Source organism: Microplitis mediator, chromosome 9, assembly GCF_029852145.1.
Source record: "Microplitis mediator isolate UGA2020A chromosome 9, iyMicMedi2.1, whole genome shotgun sequence".
In the NCBI taxonomy this organism is placed as follows: Eukaryota; Metazoa; Arthropoda; class Insecta; order Hymenoptera; family Braconidae; genus Microplitis; species Microplitis mediator.
This window is the reverse complement of record NC_079977.1, coordinates 7,309,512-7,337,343: the sequence shown is the minus strand read 5'-3', so window position 1 is coordinate 7,337,343 and position 27,832 is coordinate 7,309,512. Positions and strand designations below refer to the sequence as shown.

Below are 27,832 nucleotides of genomic sequence, written 5' to 3'. Positions count from 1 at the left end.
TAATTAATTCATCACCGTATTTATTTATATTACTACGCGAACTTTAACACTATAACACATATCCACAGAACTTTTTTTTTTTTAATTCATCACCGAATTTACTTATTTTACTACACGTACTTTAATATAATGACATATATCCACAAAATTTATTTGATTCATTACTAAATTTATTTAAATTCACACGCGCACTTTATCACAAATTAAAAAAAATATGTTTTCACTAAACTCGTTTAATTGATCACTGAATTTACGTCTTTTTATTAATATCAAAAACACGATCGTTTCAAATCTTTGCCTTTCCCGTCGCATCGCAATATTTTGACAGCTATTTTTATTTTATATTTGTAAATACACACGAAGGTTACGCGCACTTCTGACACCAAATTGTAGTGATTGGTATCTTAAATTAATATCACTTATACACTACAATGATAACACACTTATATTAGAAATGATAACATCACAATTAACAGCAGTAAAAGAAAGCAAGGGCAATATATAGTTTATTGAGATACAATGTTTGCTGTTTAACTGTCAATATAAGACTGACTGACTTTTGTCGCGAATCTATAAAACAAGAGAAGAAGGCATTTGTTTTCTAGCTATTCAAATATTTAAAAGATCAGTTTCACATTCGTTACAATATATATATATATATATATATATATATATATATACATATATATATATATATATATATATATATATATATATATATATATATATATATATATATATATATATATATATTAGGGTGGCGCCAAAAAAACCGACTATTTTTTTTTTCGATCTCGCATGAAAATTTGTTGGTTTACGATGTTTTAAGAAGCCTCTCCAAAAATCAGCTCGATAAAAAATTTTCAAGAGGTCGCTCATGAATTTTGAAAATATCAAAAATGATGGAAATTCGGATTTTGATTTCTAAATTGTTTTCTTTCTCGTGGCAGCAATAGTTTACATTTGTAAAATCATGACTATGCTGAAAATTTCAGCCCAAAATTTAAATATTTAAACGGCGCTCAAGAGTTTTGAATATTAACTGATAATATGTAACTAATAGTTTGAATTAGTTTTTATATTTTTTTATAACTCAATTATTGTCATTTCACTTAAATATAACTTTTGCATAACCAAAAATATACAGGGCAGTCTTAAACAATAAAATTTGGTAAGTTTTGAATAAGCGATAAAACCTACAAATTGAATTAAAAAATAAAAAAGTATGTAAAAAACTTATTATTTCTTTTTCCCCGGTTTATATTCTCATTTATTATCATGCAAATTGATGGTGAAAAAATCGAGAAGCTTTATTATTAATATTTAAGGGTCGCTCAAAAACGTCCAAAAGACAGCACTCGGAAACATTCAAAATTCTTGAGCGAGGTTTAAATATTTGAATTTCGGGCTGAAATTCTCGGCGTAGTCATGATTTCACAAATGTAAACTATTGCTGACACGAGAAAAAAAAAAATTTAGAAATAAAAATCCGAATTTCGATTATTTTTTAAATTTTCAAAATTCGTGGGCGACCTCTTGAAAATTTTTTATCGAGCTGATTTTTGGAGAGGCTTCTCAAAAGATCGTAAACCAAAAAATTTTCATGTGAGATCGAAAAAAATAAAATAGTCGGTTTTTTTGCGCCACCCTAATATATATATATATATATATATATATATATATATATATATATATATATATTTGTTCGAGATTAATAAATATATATTTAATCCTAATGATTATTGATTCAAAAAGTTATGATGCTAGGCAGCAGCAGCGGGAGTAGTTCAGTGCTCACCACTAGATCGCGCCCACCTTTTGTAGTGTTCCTGGTAAGATACTTATTTCAGAAGTTATAAATTCAGATCTTGAAGCATTCATGGAATGCGTTACCCGCTGAATGTTAGCAGAGACGTGATAATCCATTTTTGATACTAATATAGGGGTATCCTGTATTACACTATGACATTAATGTTTTCTTGAATAATTTTTGTCAAAGTAGAAAAAAAAATATGTGTTAGGGAAATCAATTATTTTTCTAAAAAACTCTAAATGACTCTTTTGACAGCTGCACAAATTTTCTACTGAGAGTTCTATTAACTCAGAATAACTCTTCTGAAAGAGTCCGAAATCTTGGAATTACTCTGACTTTATACGTCAAATTAAAAGTTATTCTGAGTTTATACGACTTTTTCAAACTTTTTAAGAAAAAGTAAAAATTTTAGAACTGTTATTCAGACTTATAAAAAATTATTCCCAGTTCCTACAGAGAAATTTTTCCACAAGGGTATTATAATTTTTAGAATACCCGAGTTATTTTTACAATGTTTTCAGTAATAGTTTTAAAATGTTATAAAATAAAATTAATAATCTTACAAATTGTAATAATCGGGATATAAATGAATAATTTTTACGAAATTCATGTAAACATAACTTGAGTCATGAGTGACTTTTCTGTTGTTTCCAAATGAAAATCACTATCTACTCTATACTAATATTTTTTATTTTATCTACTGAATTTTATAGAATAGATAAAAAGAAATATAAGTTTTATAGTAATTTATTCTTAATGAATTGTAATATTCAATTTATACTCTTACAAATGTTTTTAACGCAGAATTGTAATATTATCAAAGAGATTTTTGAATATTGTTATTTCCAGAACGATCGTTGTAAAATAATTATGAATTATTACCATTCTTTATTTAATTTTTGCTGATCTGTATTATAACTTTTACAAATCGTAAAATTTACAATACTGATTGTAAGAATTAACAAAAAAATGTAATTTTCCATTGATAATAGTAATTTTTGGTTTGGGATTGTAAATTTCACTTAGGAAAGTAATTTTTATTTGACGACTATAATTATTAGCTAATTTTGAGCTGCGCTTTTTTCCGTGCGTATTTTACCGTAACTCGGATCTGCTAACAATTTTTGTTAAAGACTTACCTAATGTAATTAATAAATACCGAGTGAAACAATAAGGTTCGCAGACAATCAATAACTTTTTCTCACTGGATCAACTCCAAAAAAAAAAAAAAAAAAAAATGCACATGTAGAAAATTAAAAATGCTACAGGTGCAATTTTTAAAAATATTTTGTTTTTTGAAAGTTATCATTTTTTAAAAAACTCAAAAATTGTTAATTGTCTGCTAACTTTTCAGTATGATGAGTGTGAATGTAGCTGACAAGTGTCAATTTTTTAGATTATGAAATGAGGTAGTAAATTAAAAATCGAATAAAAAAAAAAAAATGCCCATTTATAGAATTTGAAAATGAGTTGGTGCATTTTTTTTATTTTGATATTTTTCATTATTTAATTCGTTTATTTGTAATTTGAAATTTATCTCATGTTTGTCACAAACATGACCTAAACAAAACAAATATCCTAAAGTTAGCAGACAGTTAAAAATTATGAGTGTGAATGTATCAGACATCAGACAAATTCAAAATTATAAATAAATAGAGTAAATAATTAATAAAATAAAATTTTTGAAAAATGCGCATTCAAAAAATTTTCAAATTAATAAACGCATTTTTCGAAATATTACTTTTTAAATTATTTACTCTATTTATTTATAATTTTAAATTTGTCTGATGTCTGCTACGCCCTGGTTAAAAAAGAGAATTCAAGAGGATTAAAAATGAATTGAATCCTTTTTAATTCTCTTTAGAGAATTGAATAGAATTAAGGAGAATTCATATTTAGAAATTTTTAATACTTTTTAATTCTCTTCAGAGAATTACATAGAATTAAGGAGAATTCATATTTTGAAATTTTTAATACTTTTAAATTCTCTTCCGAGAATTAAATAGAATTAAGGAGAATTCATATTTAGAAATTTTTAATACTATTTAATTCTCTTCAGAGAATTAAATAGAACTAAGGAGAATTCATATTTTGAAATTATTAATACTTTTAAATTCTCTTCAGAGAATTAAATAGAATTAAGGAGAATTCATATTTTGAAATTTTCAATACTTTTAAATTCTCTTTAGAGAATTAAATAGAATTAAGGAGGATTCATATTTTGAAATTTGTAATACTTTTGAATTCTCTTCAGAGAAATCGAATAAAAAAAAGAACTATTCCCAAGAAAAATATAGAGAGCCCGAACTGGGATGGATATCCCGAATTGTCCATGAGGAAGACCACTGGTTATACCAAATATAATATATTATCTATACCAGATATATATATATATATATATATATATATATATATATATATATATATATATATATATATATATATAGGACGTGATGCAGGGTATACTGCACCACTACCAGTAGGTACTTCCCACTCTGCTACGCAAAGTTCGCTTGGTAGCAGTGGAGTGATGACTGACGATAACGTCCGCTGCATTTGCTTTTAACACTTCTACTATAAGTGTCCATATCCAAGAAGCCCGCACGCTCTAGCGGTGAGCGCAGAACTAACTTTCGCTCACTTACTCTCTCCCGCCAGATTGTCGGTCGGCGAGCGTCTCACGATCACTCTTACATTTTTTTTCCCGTTGCCTTTTTCTCTTATGATTACTTTTTTTTCCAAAAATTTCTCCATAAAAAAAAATAAAATTTCACGTATAAAATTATTATTTCTTTTCATTCCCAGAATAAAATTTTAATATATAAATAATTACTAATCATTATTATTTTGTTTTTTCAAAGTTTAAAAATAAAATTAATTTTTTTTGTTATGGTTACAATTCTCTCGAATTCTCAGCGAGAACAGGAATTGCAACATATGACTTTGAAATTAAAAAAAATAAGATGGAATTGAACTTTTTCGAATCCTGTTTTATTCTCTCGGATTCTCGGGAAGAACAGAAATTGCAACATTATTTTAGAATGAAAAAGAATTAGTTAGAATTAAACTTTTTCCAATCCTCTTTTATTCTCTTTAATCCTCCACGGGAACAGAAATTAAATATTATTTTAGAATTAAAAAGGATTAGTTAGAATTAAACTTTTTTGAATCCTTTTTTATTCTCTTGAATCCTCCGCGAGAACAGAAATGAAATATTGATTTAGAATTAAAAAGAATTAGTTAGAATTCAACTTTTTCCAATCCTCTTTTATTCTCTTGAATCCTCCACGGGAACAGAAATTGAATATTTTTTTAGAATTAAAAAGAATTAGTTAGAATTAAACTTTTTCCAATCCTCTTTTATTCTCTTGAATCCTCCGCGAGAACAAAAATTCAAAGTTAATTTAGAATTAAAAAGGATTAGTTAGAATTAAACTTTTTCCAATTCTCTTTTATTCTCTTGAATCCTCCACGGGAACAGAAATTGAATATTTTTTTAGAATTAAAAAGAATTCGTTAGAATTAAACTTTTTGAATCCTCTTTTATACTTTCGAATCCTCCGCGCGATCAGAAATTGCAATATTATTTTAGAATTAAAAAGAATTAGTTAGAATTAAACTTTTTTGAATCCTCTTTTATTCTCTTGAATCCTCCGCGAGAACAGAAATGAAATGTTAATTTAGAATTAAAAAGGATTAGTTAGAATTAAACTTTTTTGAATCCTTTTTTATTCTCTTCAATCCTCCGCGAGAACAGAAATGAAATATTGATTTAGAATTAAAAAGAATTAGTTAGAATTCAACTTTTTCCAATCCTCTTTTATTCTCTTGAATCCTCCACGGGAACAGAAATTAAATATTATTTTAGAATTAAAAAGAATTCGTTAGAATTAAACTTTTTGAATCCTCTTTTATACTTTCGAATCCTCCGCGCGATCAAAAATTGCAATATTATTTTAGAATTAAAAAGAATTAGTTAGGATTAAACTTTTTTGAATCCTTTTTTATTCTCTTGAATCCTCCGCGAGAACAGAATTTCAAAGTTATTTTAGAATTCAAAAGGATTAGTTAGAATTAAACTTTTTCTAATCCTCTTTTATTCTCTTGAATTCTCCGCGAGAACAGAAATTCAAAGTTATTTTAGAATTAAAAAGAATTAGTTAGAATTAAACTTTTTCCAATCCTCTTTTATTCTCTTGAATTCTCCGCGAGAACAGAAATTCAAAGTTATTTTAGAATTAAAAAGAATTCGTTAGAATTAAACTTTTTGAATCCTCTTTTATACTTTCGAATCCTCCGCGCGATCAGAAATTGCAATATTATTTTAGAATTAAAAAGGATAAGTTAGGATTAAAAATATTTAATCCTTTTTTATTCTTTTTAATCCTAAAACGATAATAATTTTGTCGCTAGATGAAGGAGAATTAAAAAGGATTCATTTTATGGTCGATCTGAATTCTCCGGAGAATTAAGAGTATTAAAGAGTATTAAGGAGTATTAAGTATGTGTGCTTTTTTAATCCTTTTTAATTCACTTTTTAACCAGGGACATTCACACTCGTTAAAAATTTTTAAATTTTCGTTTAAACAACTTAATTTTTAAAAAAATAAATAAATAAAAATATGCAATTGAAGAAAATTTAATAAACTATATAAAAATAATAAATAAGAGATAAATAATTGTTGAACTCACATTTGGTGTATTTCTGCTGTCTTTATACAGTTTTGCAGGATTGATTTACTACTTTTATTTAATTTTTTTACAGAGTGATTTTTATTTATTACTATTTATATTTTTGTATTTGTTTAAAACTAAACTTTTAATTTTAAATTTAAACGGTTTTTTTTATGAATAAACCACGAAGCCTAGATAGAAGGAGAACGATCGCAGTGTTAGGAATGTGTATACGAATATGAAGCATGATCAGATGATTTATACTGCCACTAGAGAGCGCAACGGTTTGACAATTCAGATTTTTTAAATAAATGTATTACTGATTTTAATCGGAAAAAATTGACAATTATATCTATTAATTAAATAATAATTTGTAAACTGATGGAAATGGAATGACAAATTATGATGTCAGAAAATTAAATATTGAGAAGAATGACACGAAAAAATATAAAAAAATCAACCTATTTACTTATGAAATAAAATGGTAAATGATCAATATGGAATTAATAAGATTTTTAATTCAGCAATTAAGTTAAAAAATCATCTAAAAATTAAATTGATAATTAAAAGAAGCTGAAAAATGTATAATTGTAGATTACCTGATGAGCTGTAAGGATATAAATCGATTAATTAACGTAAAATCATTAAATAGTTGAATAATAGCAAAAAAAATACGACTTATAAAATTATGTAAATTTTATTTTTGAGATAAACATTAGAAAAATAATAAAATAACATAATATTGATTAGTTACATTAACTTTGCAGTTTTACGATATTTTCTTGTTCAATGACATTTAAAATTATTACATGATAGTAGTTATTTGAAATTTAAATTAATAAAATTTTGACAGCAGCTCTCACATGTACAGTTTCATCAACCGGCACATTAATTAAAGGTGACGTCTCGTTGATATTTTTATATAATGTAGGAATGGCACCAGGTTTGAGAGTTATTTTTTTCCTCTCTGATACGTACGGTTCTTGACCAGGGATATTTATCACATCTTTTCTTAAAATATATTCCTCATCAAAATGCTTATCACAAATGAATGAACTAAAAACTAAATCTTGTTCTAATATTTGACTCCAATTTCGGACAATCTCAGGATCCTACAGAAAATATGCAAATTTTTCAATTAGTTCAACATATATAAGCTTCATTGTATGAAATTATTTATAACTAAAATTAATATACAAAATAAATGTAGAAATGACTGACAACTGGGTACTAGAAGTTATGAACTTCCTAATTTTTTTTAAAAGCGGAAAAAGTAGAGATTTAAAATTTTTTTATCTTCTTCTTATACATGAATAATTTTTTCATAACAAAATTCAAAGACATTTGCTATTTATGCTTTCGGGGGAATTAATTATTTTTATAACCTTATGCATCATAAGACTTTTAAATATTTATTTGGATTTTTAATATAGTTTAATTGTATGAAAATTAATAAATAATATTATTTAATTATCAAATTAATATTTTTACATGGAGTAAATTGAAGCTTTAAGGTTATACTTACTTTAGGTACTGTAAACATAGAATTTTTCTGTAGTTGTAATTCTTTTTTTACTTTTTTATTGTTTTTGCTATTCGTACAACTCACCACAGTGCAATATTTAACCATATCTCACTTTTATTTATAACTAATAACAGAATAAATATTAAACAACACTACTTGTGAGTACAAAAACACATATACAAAAATCTGAACTCCCGAACAGTACCGCCGCCCTTGTGGAGAATTATTGTACCCGATATTGCCTCATTTTTTAGGACACATATACGGCGAGGAAACCTATAGCGATCGTTCTCCTTCTATCTAGGCTTCGTGAATAAACTTTTCTTTCTTCTAAAGACTTTCCAAGATGGCGTTAGATCAGCTGATTTTATTTATCAAGAAGGGAAATAGAAATTTCCCGATAGGCATTTCGCGCGCTTTTAAAAACCTTATACAAGGGGAGTGTGGGGTCGCCCCGGTCACCTAAGAAATGAACCTTTAAAATTTTTCGAATTATCCTTATTAGATCATAAAACGGATGTTATCTTATTCTATGGAACATAGAGAACCAAAGACACATACTTAAAAATGAAAGTATAAAAGTAAATAGAAATATTTGATAAATTAAAAAAATTGTAGGTTTGACCGGGGCGACCCGACACTTCGGGTCGGCCCGGTCATTTGGCGGGTCATCCCGGTCACTGTTAATTTCAAATCAAAAATTAAGAATCTAAAGTCGTATTGCTAGAATTTCATCAAATTAAAATTTTATTTGGTCAACTGAAACTTAAGAAGTAAAGAAAAAAATGTAAAATTAATAATTAATAACGTTTAACTTTTTTTTCCGTTTTCTGTACTCGCTTATGAGGTATCTATAATTTATTTATTTGTTCACTAATATTGTAACAAAAATGTTACGATGTTGTAGAAGAAAATGCCCCTGATGCATAAAAAAATTTTTAGCTTAAATTTTAGAAAAGCTTACCTCAATTGATTAATTGCTTATTAAATAAGATATTGGGTAATATTTTTATTAAACAAACACACGAATTGTCAGACGAAAAAACAAGTGAATGAATTGACCGTTGTGACCCCATAACTTTGATCGGTACGACCCCAACTAATTTTTGAGAAAATGAACTGAATTTAAAAAAAAAAGGATTGAAAATTATAATTTTATAAAAATTAAAATGGATTAAGCAATGTCTGTAGATTATATTTATATCAATTATAAGCTCTTTTTTTCTTGTAAAATATATAAAAAACCTTATGATAATGTCCTTGATTTTTAGATCAAAAGTCGATCAATTTTTTATTTATGAATTATTATTAATAGGTAATTAATTTCTAACGATAAAGCTCATTAATTACCTCTAATTCAATGAGAGTATAAAATAAAATTAAATTCAAAATCTATTACATGATAGACTTTTCAAAATTTGGATGACCGGGGCGACCCCGCGCTCCCCTATGCATAATCATCTATATATGATTGACTTCCAGCTCCAATAGCTTTCGAACAGATGGATTTATCAAAAAATGATAAGAGACTTTTTTTGTAGAGCGTTTAATTCTCTACAAGAATATTTGATGGACATTACAATCCAATTTATGGTTCATCAGTTTCAAAAATCAGAAGAAAAAAAATTTTTTCCTGTGTTATTCGTATGAGAAATCGAAAAGTGCGCTGCAGACAACCTTAATATTAATATTAAGGGCTCATATTTTCAGAGGCCTATTTTGGCATCAAAACGAAACTTTTGAGCCTGGTTTCGAGAAAAAAAAAAATTCTTGTTTTTTTTTAAATGCCCTAGTATATAATTATATAGAATTGCATACAATTTGTATAGAATTGTATACAATTTCTATACAGATTGTATACAATTGGATCGGGCCATTTTTTCTATCCAATTTATATATAATTCATATATAATGAATATATAATTTTATACAATTGTATAAAATCTTTTTTCATCGGGTTGGTAGTCACATTAATTTGAATATTATTTTTACACCTGGTTGCATTTATATGATTTAAACTTAAATATTCGTCAATGAGTTTAGTGCTTTATTTGTTATTGATAATATATGTTTGATATTTCAGCGCAATTAATTTTTTATTTTTAACTTCCCGCTAATAAAATTGGAAATTTTCAAAAATTCGGGAAGTTCTTGGTTTCGGTCCGATTTTCGAAAATCGAATTTCTAGGTTCTAGCCCTAGCGGATCCGAATTACGGTAAATACAGTGATTTACCGTAATTTACCGTAATTTACGGTGCCTAGCAGAATTACCGTAAATTACGGTAATCTACGGCAAATTACGGTAAATTGCCGTAATCTACGGTAATTCTGCTAGGCGCCGTAAAATTACGGTAAATTACGGCAATTTATCGTAATTTACGGTAAATTACGGTAATTCTGCTAGGCACCGTAAATTACGGTAAATTACGGTAAATCACTGTATTTACCGTAGTTCGGATCCGCTAGGGAGGAAGCTAATCTGACTAATTTCAAGATGATGTCCGAGTATATATATGTATGTATGTACGTACGTACGTATGTAGATATCTGTAACTTTTGAACAGATAAACCGATATTAATCGTCAAGGTGTCATTCGACGCGGCTTCTTAATATCTAAAAGCTGTGAAAAATTGAGCTTGGTCGGTAGGCCTAGTTCGGAGATATTCCAAAAATAAAATTTTCTCAAAAATATTTTTTTTGAATAAATTATGATCTGCTTGATGGATTGATTCCAAAATCAACTGGGTTCTGAAACTTCAGAAGCCGCGTCGAATGACACCTCAACTATCAAAATCGGTTCATTCATTCGAGAGGAACTGTTGTCGAAAAAATTAAAAAAAAAATGTTCTTAGTTTTTTTGAAATTTCTCAAAAACAACTCGATAAATCAATTTCAAAATTTGATCAGCTCTAGAACTTGATAAAACGCTCGAAGAGCTCGAAAATGTATTCACAACAATTTTTTCTAGCTCAAGGAGCTTTATTTCAGACCAATACATCATGAGAAATTATAAATGACTAATTAATGATAAATAAATAAAATGCTTAACAAAAACGCTCTTTCAAATTTTTTTTAAATCGTCATCAAAGTAAAAATTGATGAAAACATTTTATTTTTATTTTAAAAATTAATTTTTCTTTATTTAATATTTAAATACTTTTTTCATTTTCTTCGTTATCGACTTTCTGAATAGTCTTATCTATGTATTACTTTATTATCGACAATCTTTTTTATCTGTGGATTATCGAGTAAAAAGGCAGGTATACGACTCAGCCATAAGCGACCCTTGCTTTTTGACTCTTTTGCTAGCCGTACTTCTGTTTCTCGTCACTTTGGTTAGCGCTCGGTTTGCTATTTGAAATTTTGGCTAGAGAAACTTTTGTTGTCCGTCACTTTAGCTTCAGGTCGGTTTCTTATTTTAAATTTTGGCTCATGTTCCGTTTGCTTTTTGATATTTTGGCTAGGTGTCACTATCGCTCATAGACATTTTTGCTATAATATTATAGCAACTTAAGTCGTTTTGGGTAAACCAAGGTTACTAGAATAGAACCCTATTCTAGTAACCTTAGCGAATACTCATCTATACTCAAAATTTCTTTACTCAAGCACAAAGACGACATCTATACTCAGTGACAACTATATTAAATGACAACTGTACTCCACTAAATTTTTGTAAACATCTCACCCTGATAGCCATGTTGGCCGAAACTTGACGACAACAGTCACACCAAATTGACGGAAAGTTACTGCCGCAAGTTGGGGTCAAGATGACGGCAATAGTTGTAAAGAAATATTTGCTGTCAACTTTTCGCCAACTTTCCTTCAACTTTTGACCAATTGATAAGTCAACTGAAATATTATTTTTTACCACCCGAGACGACAATTTATCGATAAATAATACCGATAATATTGTATTTGCTCTTATCAATTACGAGTTTCAATGATTGCGCCACCAGATGGCATAATTAGCAGTATGTATATATATATATACGCAACCATATATATGGTTGCGTAACAACATATCCGCGGACAAAATATCCGCGACAAAATATCCGCGACAAAATATCCACAGACAAAATAACCACACGACAAAATAACCACACGACAAAATATCCGCGGAAAAAATATCTACGGACAGAATATCCTCAAAATGACGATATTAAAGGTGTGAAACATAGCACTGTTTTTTCACGAATTTTGTATGTTTGCAATTTGAAAAATATACTCATACATAAAATAGTGTAAAAGATAACGCCCTTTTTTCACAAATTTTTTGTGTGTGTAATAAAATATCTACGGACAGAATATCCAAAAAATTGACGTAACAAATGGATGAATTCATCACATCAAATATTTCATGGTTAAAATAACAGTACAAAAAAAGCTAATTCATTTTATCGACATATATTTGATCTATTGAATTTTCATCAATTAAATATTTTTACGGATATTTTGTCTGTGGATATTATTTCCGCGGATATTTTGTCGTGTGGTTATTTTGTCGTGTGGGTATTTTGTCTGCGGATATTTTTTTGCGGATATTTTGTCGCGGATATTTTGTCCGCGGATATTTAAGCGTGTCACCATATATATATATATATATATATATATATATATATATATATATATATATATATATATATATATATATATATTTGTCACTGGAATTTTTAATATAATTAATTTTTTTGTAATATTAATGATAAAATAATTTATTTAGTATTTATAACAAAATAGGAAATTACATTTGTTTCTGTAACCTAAATCGTTGACATTCTATAATTTATATATCTTTCTTACAATAATATATATTTTAAATAAAAAGAACACTTGTTTTAAAAATATTAATTAAAGAAATGCTAATCCACTGGAGGCTGATTTTCTGCAGAATTTGAATAAAAATCTTCAGTAAATTCCGTGCTCTTCTTTCTCTTTCTCGATGGTTCTGAGGTAGGTTTACTTTTTATTCTCTTTCGAGAATCTGCTGCCTTCAGTGCACTTTTTAAGGCTTCATGATATTGTTGCACACTCAAAGTAGGGTACATCACTCTTAAAGCCGCTGAAATGATGTGAAATAATAATGAATGAAGTAAATATTAATTCGAAAAATTATAAGAAAATAAAAATTTCATAATACTTACAGAGAAAATCACGATCGAGCGTGGAACCAGCCAAAGTGTTAGGTTATAGATTACATTTTTCTCCTGAAATTTACATATTTTTTTTTTGCTTGGATTAAAATAAATTTTATCAAAATTTAACCTATACGTATTTATTAGTTATAATAAAACAATTTTACAAACTCGATGTTCTTTTACCACTAATGAATTATAGTCATTAAACATTTTTATCAACTTTCAGGCAAAATTTGCGTGGCAACTTGCTTCGTACTTTTGAACGCAACTTGCTGTGAAAAAATAGTACTTAGAATCATAAGAGAAAAAGTTGCGTGCAACTTGCTGCACAAATTCGAGTACAACTTTCTGTTCACTTGTTGCCGGCTATTTTTTGACGACAACTTACCTGTACCTTGCGGCAGTAGATTGGTCTTCTTTTTCTCAGAAACTTGTAGCCAACTTGATGCCAACAATTGCAAATTCGGAATCTGACCGCAAGTTGTCGCTAAGTTGGCGGCAACTATCTGACACCAACTTAGTTGGACTGAAACCCTGGCTATCAGGGGGACTTTGAGTAAACTTAATATAGATGTAATATAGATAATATTTCAGTTGACTTATCAATTGGTCAAAAGTTGAAGGAAAGTTGGCGAAAAGTTGACAGCAAATATTTCTTTACAACTATTGCCGTCATCTTGACCCCAACTTGCGGCAGTAACTTTCCGTCAATTTGGTGTGACTGTTGTCGTCAAGTTTCGGCCAACATGGCTATCAGGGCCTCTATATATTCAAAGACATCTTTACTCAATATCCACAGATAAAAAAGATTGTCGATAATGAAGTAATTCATAGATAAGACTATTCGGAAAGTCGATAACGAAGAAAATTAAAAAAGTATTTAAATATTAAATGAAGAAAAATTAATTTTTAAAATAAAAATAAAATGTTTTTAACATTTTTACTTTGAAAACGATTTAAAAAAAATTTTACAAGAGCGTTTTTGTTAAGCTTTTGATTTAATTATAATTAATTAGTTATTTATAATTTGTATTGGTCTGAAATAAATGAAAAAAAAAAAATTTATTAAAAGAAAAAACAATTTCATAAATAAAATGTTATTCATTAAATTAAAAATTTATTCAATATCAAGTAGGTAGTACTTAACATTAACTAGTGATATTTCATAAAAAAATCAAAAATTAATTGAGCTGAAATATCAAACTTATATAATCAATAACAAATGAAGCACTATATAAACTCATTGATTGACGAATATTTAAATTTAAATCATTATGTTGTCAACATTCTTGATCAAGAATTAAGAAAAGTTATCAAATATATAGTACAATTATGTTGTCAAAATTATTAATTAAACAACTGTTATATCTATTGTTGTAAGTAAAGTACTTCTTTATTGTCACATATATATTTTTTTATAATTTTCTTTAATTAAGCAGCGACAATAAATAAATCTATTATTTTACAATTTAATAGTCACAATAATTTCTTTGAATATTATTTTTTCACACCTGGTTGCATTTATATGATTTAAATTTAAATATTCGTCAATCAATGAGTTTATATAGTGCTTCATTTGTTATTGATTATATAAGTTTGATATTTCAGCTCAATTAATTTTTGATTTTTTTATAAAATATCACTAGTTAATGTTAAGTACTACCTACTTGATATTGAATAAATTTTTAATTTAATGAATAACATTTTATTTATGAAATTGTTTTTTCTTTTAATAAATTTTTTTTTTCATTTATTTCAGACCAATACAAATTATAAATAACTAATTAATTATAATTAAATCAAAAGCTTAACAAAAACGCTCTTGTAAAATTTTTTTTAAATCGTTTTCAAAGTAAAAATGTTAAAAACATTTTATTTTTATTTTAAAAATTAAGGGCATACTAATTTTATCCTAAAAGGATTTTAATTTCAGTTTCAAAATATACCAGTCCGATATTATTCCCGTTGAACTAAGAGTAAAAAGATGTTAAGAACGGCCGTATTTATTTCGAATTGTTGTTTGGGGAAGATTAATATTTAGTCATTTGAAGTTAATACCGTATCCATTAGTAACCTATGTCGTGTAAAGTCAGTACGATAGAGTTACTATACGATATAAAACGATGTCAACTTGTAAACGGTTATATTTTTAAGCCAAGGTTGAGTGTTGCCAACCGAATTTGAGTCCTAAGTAGTTGTAGACGGTGGAGGTTTATTCCCGTCATAAGTAATAGCACTCATTCATTGGCTCAAGTACACTTTATGTCCAATTATACAGTGGTACCAACTTTTATAGTGATAATTTATTAATCGATAAGGTAGATTTCGAAAAGCAATTTGTCACAGATACGATAATAATAAGAGAAAAATTTAATTAATTATTTATAATTTAAATTAGATGTTATAAATTATATTGTAACTATTATTAAATGTATTATTAATTTTTATAATAATTCTTATATATTTTTAATTTTATTTTTTTTATTAAAAAAAAAAAAATAATAATATAAAAATTCTTTTGTAATTATTAATTAATATTTTACCAAGTTACTAGAAGACAAATAAAACTAAACAATTATAATAAAAAAAATAGTAATATTGAATAAATGATAATTTTATTTTATTATTTTTTTTACTGAAATTCAAAGTTAAATAATCAGTTAACAAGTACAAATTTTAATTAAAATTAATTTATCAGTCATAATAAACAAATATACACAGTCTTGATGTGTGATTATTATAAAGGATCTAGATTAAATAAACTAATTCAATAAATTAATGAAACTCATTGTAAAACTTCACTTTTTAATTATTTCCACCAAAAATTTTTTTGAAAATTTAATTATTGAAATTAATCAATTCTACTGATAAAATAATAATAATAATTTATTTTATTATCAATCATAAACACAAGTATTTATTTAGAAAAAAAAATTGTAATTATTTAAAAAACAATTAAATATCCATCGTCTTGAAGTTAGCAATTAAAGTGAATGTAGCTGACAGCTGTAAATTTTGAAATAAGTTAATAAAATGTATATTGGATTAATACAAAAACTACAGGTGCAATTAAATTTTTTTTTTTTTTTTTTATATAATTAATTTTTATTAATTAAAAAAATGAAAGAATTATTACAACTTCAGTATCATAAATATTTATCTTTATATTATTTTATTTAAAATTTAGTTTTGTAATTTTAATCAAGTATATCGCGTTACAGATGCCATAAGGGCGTATACCTGCAAAATATACCGCTGGAAAGCCATAAGGGCGTATAAAAAATTTTTTTTTTCGAAAATTGACGTAATTATGTTCTACAAGTAAAATAGAGGTGAAAAAATTTTTTTTCGAACAATCAAATTTTTACTATACGCCCTTATGGCTCCCGGCGTGGGTACTCGTATAATTGTAACTGATTGTAACTGCGAATGATCTTTGTCTCATACGCATTTATAAAATTTATATTTCCGTTTTATCCCGTACAAGTTATTTTATCTAAACAATTGTATGTATACTTTATAATATTATTTTTTATTGAGTATGTTAATAATAAGTTACTTGACTAAATGTTATAAAATATTTATTTTAGGTTAGATCATAAAAATTCCACGTTCAATCAGTAATTAGAACGGTTGTCGAGAGTTTTAAGGATAACAAAAAACATGAATACAAAAATATGGGTAAGTTTAAGATAATTTATAATTATATTTTTTTAAATAAATGATCCTAAAGTTAGCAGACAACTAGTAATTTTCGGATTTTTTTTTCAACAAATCAATTATAAAAAAACAGAAACAAAAAATATACACCTGCAGAAAATTTTAAAAACTACAGGTGCAATTTCTTCTTATAATTTATTCTTTCTAAAAAAAAATCCTAAAATTATTAGACGTCAGCTAACTTCAGTATCATTAAAATAAAATAAGTACATGTTTTTACTTTGTTGTCAATATTTAATTTTTGTAATATATTCAGGAAGACGGAAGAAAGGAATGCAGTTGTGAACGAGGCTGTTTGCGCTTATATGCGACTATCAAATCGGTTCAAAGTCACTGTATAACTGCAGAGTGGAAATTTCAACGACTTGAACAAGTTATTAAATTACAAGCCGATGTGAAAAAAGGGATCGAATTGATTATGCCTAATGGTAAAACATTCAAACAAGAATACGGATCAGACTTTAGTATCTACCGTGTGGCTGCTATCTTATCAGTAGATGATGCGATTAATGACATTGAAAAATGTCCAAGTGTAAGAGAACTCATCAAGGGTACAGAATACGAAAAAATCTACTTCGAAGCTAGAGAAAGACATTCAGAAGCTATCGAAAAATTTCTGAAAATTAGCGATGAAGACATCCTGCGGCTGGAAAAGGATCCTCATTACGAGATTGATTTGTAATTACCTATCAATCAATTATTACTCCGTACTAAAAAAAATGTCACATTTTGTATCTAAAAGTATTATTAAATAAAATAAAATAATATTTATATACTTTTTTGTTATTAGGGGCGCGAATTATTGTTATACTGACAAATTTCGCTACTATTTCAAAAGTCAAAATAAAAAATAACGGACGAATGTGAATGTAGCAGACATCAGACAAATTTAAAATTATAAGTAAATAGAGGAAATAATTTAAAAAATAATATTTTTAAAAAATGCACTTATTAATTTCAAAATGTTTTAAATGCGCATTTGTTTAAATTTTATTTTACTAATTGTTTACTCTATTCATTAATAATTGAAAATTTGTCTGATGTCTGCTACATTCACACTCATGATACCATTTCAAGGTCATTATATTTTTTGTAAATAGAATTATACTAATGAGAATTCTCCTTAAAGCTTGTTGAGAAAAAAAGCTAACATGACTCTAGTCATTTCCGCCTTAAGGACCTATTTTTTTTTTTTTTTTATCACATTTACAAAAATGTTATGTCCTCAGGTGCCTCCACCTGTTAATTAATTAGTGAACTTGAGATCCATAAATAGGCGCGCATTTAAATTTCATTTGAAATCATATATTAATATCTTACAACACTTATTGCGTCTTATCAATATTTAGTCAATAGTTTGAATAATAAATCGTCGTGGCACATACTTATTAAATTATATATTTTTATTATAAGAAACTTTAAATAAATAGATAAATAAATCGTTATTTTGTATTCAGAGAAATATAAATACAGTTTGAGTGGTCTTGGAACGTTTCCTGTCACCCGATACTTAAAACCTAAACGAAACACACGCATAAAAATCATGAATAGGCCCTTGTTCTATAGTTAACAGTAAATATGGTTATAAACAAATGCATACTCTATAAACAAATAAGAAAAAGATATATTTAATAAATAAATGTTACTTATAAATGAGAACCATCCCGATGAAAAAAGATTTTGTCTAATCATATATGATTATATATGTTCATATATATGATCATATATGATTATATATAATCATATATGAAGTCATATATAATCATGCATGATTATATATGGGGTCATATATAATTATATATGACCCGATACATAATTAGATCTGATCATACCTGGCTGTTATGACCCCATATATAATCATACATAAGTCTATATATGATCAGATCTATTTATATATAAGTCTATATATAGTTAGATCTGATCATACCTGGCTGTTATGACCCTATATATAATCATGTACAAGTCTATATATGATCAGGTCTGATCATATATGAGTCTATATATAATTAGATATAATCATACCTGGCTGTTATAACTCCATATATAACCATATATGAGTCTATATATGATCAGATCTGATCATCTATAAGTCTATATATAATTAGATATAATCATACCTAGCTGTTATAACCCCATATATGATCACCCGGGAAAAATGATCCGGCCTGACCATGCCTGTTCATGTATGATCAGGCCTGAAATTAGACCTGATCATGCCTGTTCATGTATGATCAGGCCTGACATTAGACATGATCAGGCCTGGTCATACCTGTCCATGCCTGTTCATGTCTGAGGCGTTAAATACACTCAGGCCTGTTCATGGCTGTTCATGTCTGTTCATGCCTGACCATGTCTGTTCATGCCTGAAGCGTTATATGCGTTCAGGCCTGATCATACCTGTCCATGCCTGTCCATGTCTGTTCATGTCTGTTCATGTCTGAAGTGTTAAATATGCTCAGGCCTGATCATACATGTTCATGCCTGTTCATGTCCGAAGCTTTAAATACGTTCAGGCCTAATCATGTCTGTTCATGCATGTTCAGGCCTGACCATGTCTGTTCATGTCTGAAGCGTTATATGCGTTCAGGCCTGATCATACCTGTCCATGTCTGTTCATGCCTGACCATGTCTTTTCATATCTGAAGCGTTATATGCGTTCAGGCCTGATCATACCTGTCCATGTCTGTTCATGCATGTTCATGTCTGAAGCGTTAAATAAGCTCAGGCCTGATCAGGCCTGTTCATGCCTGGTTATGTCTGTTCATGTCTGTTCATAGATATAAAATTTTTTTGACCAAGAATCTATCACGTATAACCCGGGAAAAAAGGATCAGACCTGCTCAGACATGAACAGGCATGAGTCTTAAGACTTTCAGTACTTGAAGTTCGTACGAGACCTACTTTTCAACTCAATCTCTTAGGTCAACAAGTAACGAGGCGAACTTTCAAGCGCAAGGTCCACGGTTCGAATCCTAGACACTCCCATATTTTTTATTTTTTTTTTCATTTTTATAGAAATAATTATATATAATTGTATATAGTTATGCATAATTATATATAATTATATAGGACCATTTTTTATATGTAATCGTTTTACCAGAATGGGCATGAACAGACCTGATCAGACCTGAACATGCCTGACCAGGCCTGATCAGGCATGGCCATTTTTCATGTCTGATCAGGCCTGAAGACTCATGCCTGCTCATGTCTGATCAGGCCTGAACATTTTTTCCCGGGCATATATAAGTCTATACATGATTAGATCTGATCAGACATGACTGATATAAACCTATATGTAGTTATATATGCCCGGGAAAAAAAGATTTTATATGATCATATATAAACATATATGTTCATATACAATTTATATATGATCATATAAGAAATATATAAAAATTATATATGATTACATAAAAGCTTATATGATCTTATAAAGTTCTTATAAGAATTAATATACTCTCGTGAGGACTTTATAAAAGTTGATATGACTTTATATAAAGTTATATATATTTTTATAAAAGTACTAGATAAAGTTTTATATGCTTATATATAATTATATATGGTCATATAAAAGTTCATATGATCTTATGAAAATCTTATAAGAATTTATATAGTTTTATAAGGATTTTATAAAAATTGATGTGATTTTATATAAACCCGAGAAAAAGTTCTTATAGAATCATATATAAACATATATGTTTATATATGATTATATGAAAGCTTACATAATCTTATAAAATTCTTATAAAGATTCATATGATCTTATAAGAATTTTATAACAATTGATGTGATTTTATATAAAGTTATATATAACTTTATAACAATACCAGGTAAAGTTTCATATGCTTATATATAATCATATATGATCATATAAAAACTCATAACGATCTTATAAAATTCTTATAAGAATTTATATAATTTTATAAGGATTTTATAATAGTTGATATGATTTTTTATAAAGTTATATATGAGTTTATAACATTACCAGATAAAATGTTATACATTATATGCAGTCATATATGATTATATAAGAACTCATATGATTTTATAAAGTCTTATAATAATTCGTATAATCTTATAAAATTTTTATAAAATTCGATGTAACTTCATATAAAGTTATATATAACATTGTGAAATTACAAGAGCACGTTTTATATGATTATACAAAATCATGTATGATCATATGAAATCTTATATGACCTTATAAAATTCTTCTACGAATTCAGATAATTAATGAAAATTGATGTGATTTTATATGAATTTATAAATAAATTCGTATTACAAAAGAGTTTAATACGGTTATATAAAATCATATATGATTATATAAAAGTTTATATAGTTTTATGATTCTTATATATAAATTTCTATGGTCTTATAAGCAGGTTATTTTAAAGAAATTTATAATTTTATATAAAACACTAATGTGATAAAATTTGATCATATTTGGTGCATTATTGATGTAGGATGTATCAATTTGATCATTCGATTTAAGTAATGCTATAGATTGTCAAATACTTATAAGGGTTAAGCAGACTAGAGAACCAGACGGCAATCAAGAGATCATCAAAGTTGAGCAGCATTGAGGCAGAACATTAATTGGATGGGTGACCCCTTGGCAAAATAGCAGTTAACCGATAGATGTTTTTTTTTTTTTTTTTTGTTCATGCATGATTATATATCATCAAATCCTGCCAATTTTGAGATCTAATCATATAAAATTTATTGTATATATGATTAGGTAAAATCATTTTTTACCGGGTATATCTAACTTTATATGATTATATAAGATTTTATATGATTATATAAGATTTTATAAAGTCATATAAGTTTTTATAGGACCACTTTCATTATAAAACTTTATATGATTTTATATGAGTCACTTTTATATGATTTATATATGATCATATAAGAACTTTTTTTCCCGGGTGTCTATGTATGATTAAATCTGATCAGATTTCATTGATACGAAACCTATAAATATATATATATATATATATATATATATATATATATATATATATATATATATATATATATATATATATATATATATATATATATATATATATATATATATATATATATATATATATATATATATATATATATATATATATATATATATATATATATATATATATATATATATATTAGGGTGAGCCAAAAAAACCAACCTATCGAATTTATGTCTTTAAAAGGACCTATATATCGAGAAAAAAATTCTCCCATTGGGCAAAATTTTTAGCTCAATTTTAAAAGGTGTCGGTAGCCATTTGAAATTTCCCATTTAAATAACATGCAAAAAAATTTTTTTTTATTAACAATATTATAACTTTTGAACCGTGTGAGATAAAAATTCGGCTCTAGAATATTCTTGTATGGCATTAAATTTCTTTAAAAAAAGTCCTGGGAGTCGAATTTGTAAACTTAATATTTCGTATACTAACAGGCCATCAAAGTCTAGAGTAAATAGAATCATACAAATTTAAGGCTTTATTATTAAAAATATCAATACTACGAGAAAATTTGTTCTACATGTAGTGCAATGAAATCACCAACAATATCCACGTTGTAACAAATAATATTTTGTTATCGATCACAATAAAAGAAAAGTATTTGGAAAATCCAACTAAAGCCTTAAATTTGTATGATTCGGTTTACTCTAGACTTTGATAGCATATTAGTATACGAAAAATCAAGTTTACAAATTCGACTGCCAGGACTTTCTTTTAAGAAATTTAATGCCCTACAAGAATATTCTTAAGCCGAATTTTTATCTCACACGGTTCAAAAGTTATAATATTTTTGATCAAAAAAAATTTTTTTGCATGTTATTTAAATGGGAAATTTTAAATGGCTACCGACACCTTTTAAAATTGAGCTAAAAATTTTGCCCAATAGGAGAATTTTTTTCTCGATATATAGGTCCTTTTTAGAACATAAATTCGATAGGTTGTTTTTTTTGGCTCACCCTAATATATATATATATAACCTGATTAAAAGAAACGATTCGAAACGATTTGCAATCTTAAATGCTTATAAGAAGGGCGATTCAAAAGTATTTAAAATTTTTTTTTTCTAATCGTTTCAATCGTTTCTTTTAATAAGGATATATATATATATATATATATATATATATATATATATATATATACATATATATATATGTATATATATATATATATATGGGGCATTCCACGCCAAATCAACCACTTTTGAATTCGACCCCTTTAATTTGGCTGAAAATTTTTTCTCTTTTTCTACCCTATCAAAAACGTTTCTCATAATTTTTCAAATTTTTTCACCCAACCGAAAAAAAGTTATAAATTTTTGAAAAAAATGGCTTTTTTTATTTTAAATAGCTATAACTTTTTCAAAATTCGACTGATTGGAACGTTTTTTTTTTCAAAATTTTGGTTTTTCAATGTACTTTTTGAAAAAAAATACAAAAAAATTATTGCAACCTATTTTCATTGTTTTTTTGTAGATTTTTAGAAAAAATCAAAAATTTTTCGATGTTTACCATTTTTGATTTTTGATTTTTTTTTTTATATGAAACTTTGACATTTTCTGCAGATCCTCAAATTTTTTCAGAGTGATGTTTTTTCGATTTATATTTTTTTTTTCCAATTGAAAAAAAAAATTATTTACAACTAGCCTTATTTCTCATAACACCATGCTTAAAAATTTTGAGAGTGCTCAGAAAATTTTCAAATTTGGAAAAAAAAATAAAAACAATAAATTTAAATGGTAATGTTCGAAATAATTTGAATTTTGTTCGAAAAATCAAGTTTAAAAATAGAAGGACCTTATGAATAATTTTTTTGTATTTTTTTCTGAAAACTACGTTTAAAAACGAAGAAAATGAAAAAAAAAAGTTTTCGTTTGGGCCATTTTTGGACAGATGCTGGCAATTAAAAAAAAATTCTTTTAACCATAAAACAATGAGTGTAGAAGGAATTTTTTTGAATTGCCAGCATCTGTCCAAAAATGGCCCAAACGAAAACTATTTTTTTTCATTTTTTTCGTTTTTAAATGTAGTTTTCAGAAAAAAATACAAAACAATTATTCATAAGGTCCTTCTATTTTTAAACTTGATTTTTCGAACAAAATTCAAATTATTTCGAACATTACCATTTAAATTTATTGTTTTTATTTTTTTTTCCAAATTTGAAAATTTTCTGAGCACTCTCAAAAATTTTAAGCATGGTGTTATGAGAAATAAGGCTAGTTGTAAATAATTTTTTTTTTCAATTGGAAAAAAAAAATATAAATCGATAAACATCACTCTGAAAAAATTTGAGGATCTGCAGAAAATGTAAAAGTTTCATATAAAAAAAAAAAATCAAAAATCAAAAATGGTAAACATCGAAAAATTTTTGATTTTTTCTAAAAATCTACAAAAAAACAATGAAACTAGGTTGCAATAATTTTTTTGTATTTTTTTTCAAAAAGTACATTGAAAAACCAAAATTTTGAAAAAAAAAACGTTCCAATCAGTCGAATTTTGAAAAAGTTATAGCTATTTAAAATAAAAAAAGCCATTTTTTTCAAAAATTTATAACTTTTTTTCGGTTGGGTGAAAAAATTTGAAAAAATTATGAGAAACGTTTTTGATAGGGTAGAAAAAGAGAAAAAATTTTCAGCCAAATTAAAGGGGTCGAATTCAAAAGTGGTTGATTTGGCGTGGAATGCCCCATATATATATATTAAATAATATGACAGTTTTTTAATATCAATGTTATTAAATTTTTATTCTGTCAACTATCAATCAAACTTAAATCCCCAATACTTAAAAAATTTTCAAAGGTTTCGGCAGCAATTTAAAAGTATAAAGTATCGATTTGATTATTTGAGTTAAGTAATGCCATAAACGTTTCTTAATTGTAAGTGTATAACAGACTAGAGGATCAGACTACAAACCATCGATAACCAAAGTTAAGCAACATCGGCGTGGGACATTAATTGGATGGGTGACCTCGTAGTAAAATAATTGTCGATGGTTAATAATTTTTTTTTTTTTTATTTAATTTTAACCGACATTGATATTGATGAAGACAATAAATCCTAATTAAACTACTTAATTAATAATTTACAGATATTCTAAATGAGATTCTAAAAATGACTATATTCGTTCATGCATGATCATATATAATCATATATGATCATGTATAAACAGATCAAGTTATGTATGATCAGACCTGGCCAATTTTTGGATCTGATCATATATAGACAATTATGCATGATCATATATGATTAGACAAAATCTTTTTTCATCGGGATATCACAAGAACTCAACTATTATTGTTAATATAGATACATATTAAATAAAGAGTGACTCGTATAATAAATAAATTAATAGAAATATAGAAATATAGCATTAGAATAATTACAATGGTGTTTCATGATAAATAATAATGTCAATCGTATTAAATAATTAAATATAGGATAATTAACTAAAAGATTGTATTTAAGTACAGGAAAATGGAATATAAATAATATAAGTAGTGAGTAAAATCATAGAACGGATAAATAAAGAACGTAGATGTGTAAACTCATATCTCGTACGTGTATTAGTAGGAAGTATAAATGTATAAGTATATAATTAAAAAGAACGTTGATATGTATAAGTATATATATTGCATACGTATGTGTGTGAGTATGAGAATGGCGGGAGAAGTCGAAGAGTGGAGAGTCAGAGATCTTTCTGCCGTCTGATGTAACTTCACTTCTCTCCGAGAACTATTCTCGAGCACAACTGTTATTACTGATCAAATCTTATCTATACTTTATAATAAAACTCAGTCTTCAGATAAAAGTTATTTCTTCAATTACATCTATCCTTATCCATAATTTCATTATTTCATTAAATAATAATCATAATCATCATCATCATAGTCAACAATAAATTTATCACTGTTTTCAAATTCAAAATTGGTCCCGCGTGACAACGAACTGCCCACTGTCCAGGAGGTGGCGTCAGCTCCGATCCTAGTAACCTCCCAGGACATAATATCCTAACGGCTAGTTATTTTCAGTCTAAACAAATGCCTCTCACATATTATGCCCCTTATAGCTTTGAGACAAATAATGTTCAGAGCAGACGTATTTATTTTGACTGATTAATTGAGCATGATTCATATTTAGCCATTTTACTTTGGTGTTATAATAAATAAATACCTATAAAAAAAAAAATTGAAAAAAATTTTTTTTTTCGTTATATCCGCAATGATTTATCATTGTCAAAAAAAAATTCTCAATTTTTTTTTTTACCGCTGGCAAGCGTAATTCCGACCGAGCAACCTCCACGTGGTACGCTTTGGATAACGCTAATGGCCATTAGTCGCCATTCTTGCGTCAGCATGTCATTTATGAAAAATTTGAAAAAGTCTAAAAAAAATTGTTTTTTTTTTCGTATTTTTCAATTTTTCAGAGTCTATCTGATCGAATGATCTATAATTCTCGGGAAAGTTGAGGGCTAGTAAGGTCGTCCGATTGCTGAAAGAACTAATATCGAAATCAGTTAATAATGGAATCCTACTTTCTAAAAATGAATTAGTGAAATTAACTGCGAACCAGTGGATAGTCACTATTTCTACAGCTATAAGTATACCACTAATTCAACCAGTGGTATACTTATAGCTGGTTCCCAGTGAATATTCACTAATTTGAAGTGAATTTCACTGATTCATTTTTAGAGAGTACCTAGGGTACCCGAGTAAATACAATTTTTCTCATAGTACACATTTTCTTTAAAAAAAATGTATAGTATGGGTAAAAGTAATTACTGATGAGGTGCTTCGTGTAGGATGATGCCATTAAAGACTCAAATTTAGTCAGTAAAACTCAGCAGTTTCTCTTGTCTCGTCGGTTAAAAGTGCATTTATCTTAACACGTGTTTTCAAACTTATTTTTAAATTGTAAATTTGTAAACTCAATAAATTAAATAATAATTAATTTCTACACATCTGAGGTAAATAAATTTTTTTATTAAGTATTTTTTTCAATTAAAAATTTTAGAATTTTTTCATGCACTGGTCAAAAAATTAAAAAAAAATCCGATTCCCGATAAAAAATGATGTAATCTGATTATATATGAGTATATATGATTATATATGAGATCATATATAATTATATATAATCATATATGGAATTATATATGATTATACATGGTTATTCATGGAATTATATATAATTATATATGAACCTATATAATTAGATCTGATCATCAGACATGGCTGCAGCCATCATATATATGATATAAACTTATATGTAGTGATATATGGGGCATTCCACGCCAAATCGACCACTTTTGAACCCGTGCCCTTTTGATTTGGCTGAAAATTTTTTCTCTTTTTCTACCCTATCAAAAACGTTTCTCATAATTTTTTCAAATTTTTTCACCCAACCGAAAAAAAGTTATAAATTTTTGAAAAAAATGGCTTTTTTTATTTTATTGAGCTATAACTTTTTCAAAATTCGACTGATTAGGACGATTTTTTTTCTAAAATTTTTTTTTTTTAAATTTACTTTTTGAAAAAAAATACAAAAAAATTATTGCAACCTATCTTCATTGTTTTTTTGTAGATTTTTGAAAAAAATCAAAAATTTTTCGATGTTTGCCATTTTTGTTTTTTGATTTTCTTTTTTTATATAAAACTTTGACATTTTCTGCAATTTCTCAAATTTTTTCAGAGTGATGTTTTTTCGATTTGTATTATTTTTTCCAATTAAAAAAAAAAAATTTTACAACTAGCCTTATTTCTCATAGCACCTTGCTTAAAATTTTTGAGAGTGCTCGGAGAACTTTTAAATTTGGAAAAAAAAATAAAAACAAATAATTTGAGTGGTAATCATCGAAATAATTCGAATTTTGTTCGAAAAATCAAGTTAAAAAATAGAAAGACCTTCTAAATAATGTTTCTGTATTTTTTTCTGAAAACTCCATTCAAAAACGAAGAAA

General features: G+C 26.7%; 2 protein-coding genes and 1 long non-coding RNA gene across 6 annotated transcripts; 1 reads left to right on the top strand and 2 right to left on the bottom strand.

Annotated features, from left to right (window-relative positions):
* Positions 1-7,306: 7,306 nt before the first annotated feature.
* On the bottom strand, positions 7,307-8,233 carry LOC130674630 (uncharacterized). The gene is made up of 2 exons (XM_057480020.1): positions 8,013-8,233; positions 7,307-7,599 (listed from the first exon to the last, which is right to left on the bottom strand). The coding sequence occupies exons 1-2, from the start codon at positions 8,115-8,117 to the stop codon at positions 7,318-7,320; spliced, it is 387 nt and encodes a 128-aa protein (XP_057336003.1). The 5' UTR covers positions 8,118-8,233; the 3' UTR covers positions 7,307-7,317.
* Positions 8,234-12,707: 4,474 nt separating this feature from the next.
* Positions 12,708-13,586, bottom strand: LOC130674913 (uncharacterized). Its single transcript, XR_008991169.1, has 3 exons — positions 13,538-13,586; positions 13,156-13,421; positions 12,708-13,073 (listed from the first exon to the last, which is right to left on the bottom strand). It is a non-coding gene; the product is annotated as an uncharacterized LOC130674913 (long non-coding RNA).
* Positions 13,587-16,006: 2,420 nt separating this feature from the next.
* Positions 16,007-17,621, top strand: LOC130674912 (uncharacterized). 4 transcript variants are annotated; one of them, XM_057480363.1, is made up of 4 exons: positions 16,046-16,212; positions 16,371-16,655; positions 16,740-16,830; positions 17,126-17,621. In XM_057480363.1, the coding sequence occupies exons 3-4, from the start codon at positions 16,813-16,815 to the stop codon at positions 17,549-17,551; spliced, it is 444 nt and encodes a 147-aa protein (XP_057336346.1). In that variant the 5' UTR covers positions 16,046-16,212; positions 16,371-16,655; positions 16,740-16,812; the 3' UTR covers positions 17,552-17,621. The 4 variants fall into 4 exon arrangements, with proteins under 4 accessions (XP_057336350.1, XP_057336349.1, XP_057336346.1 ...); XM_057480367.1 differs by lacking the exon at positions 16,371-16,655 and having other exon boundaries at positions 16,007-16,212; positions 17,130-17,621; XM_057480366.1 differs by lacking the exon at positions 16,371-16,655 and having other exon boundaries at positions 16,040-16,212.
* Positions 17,622-27,832: the final 10,211 nt, after the last annotated feature.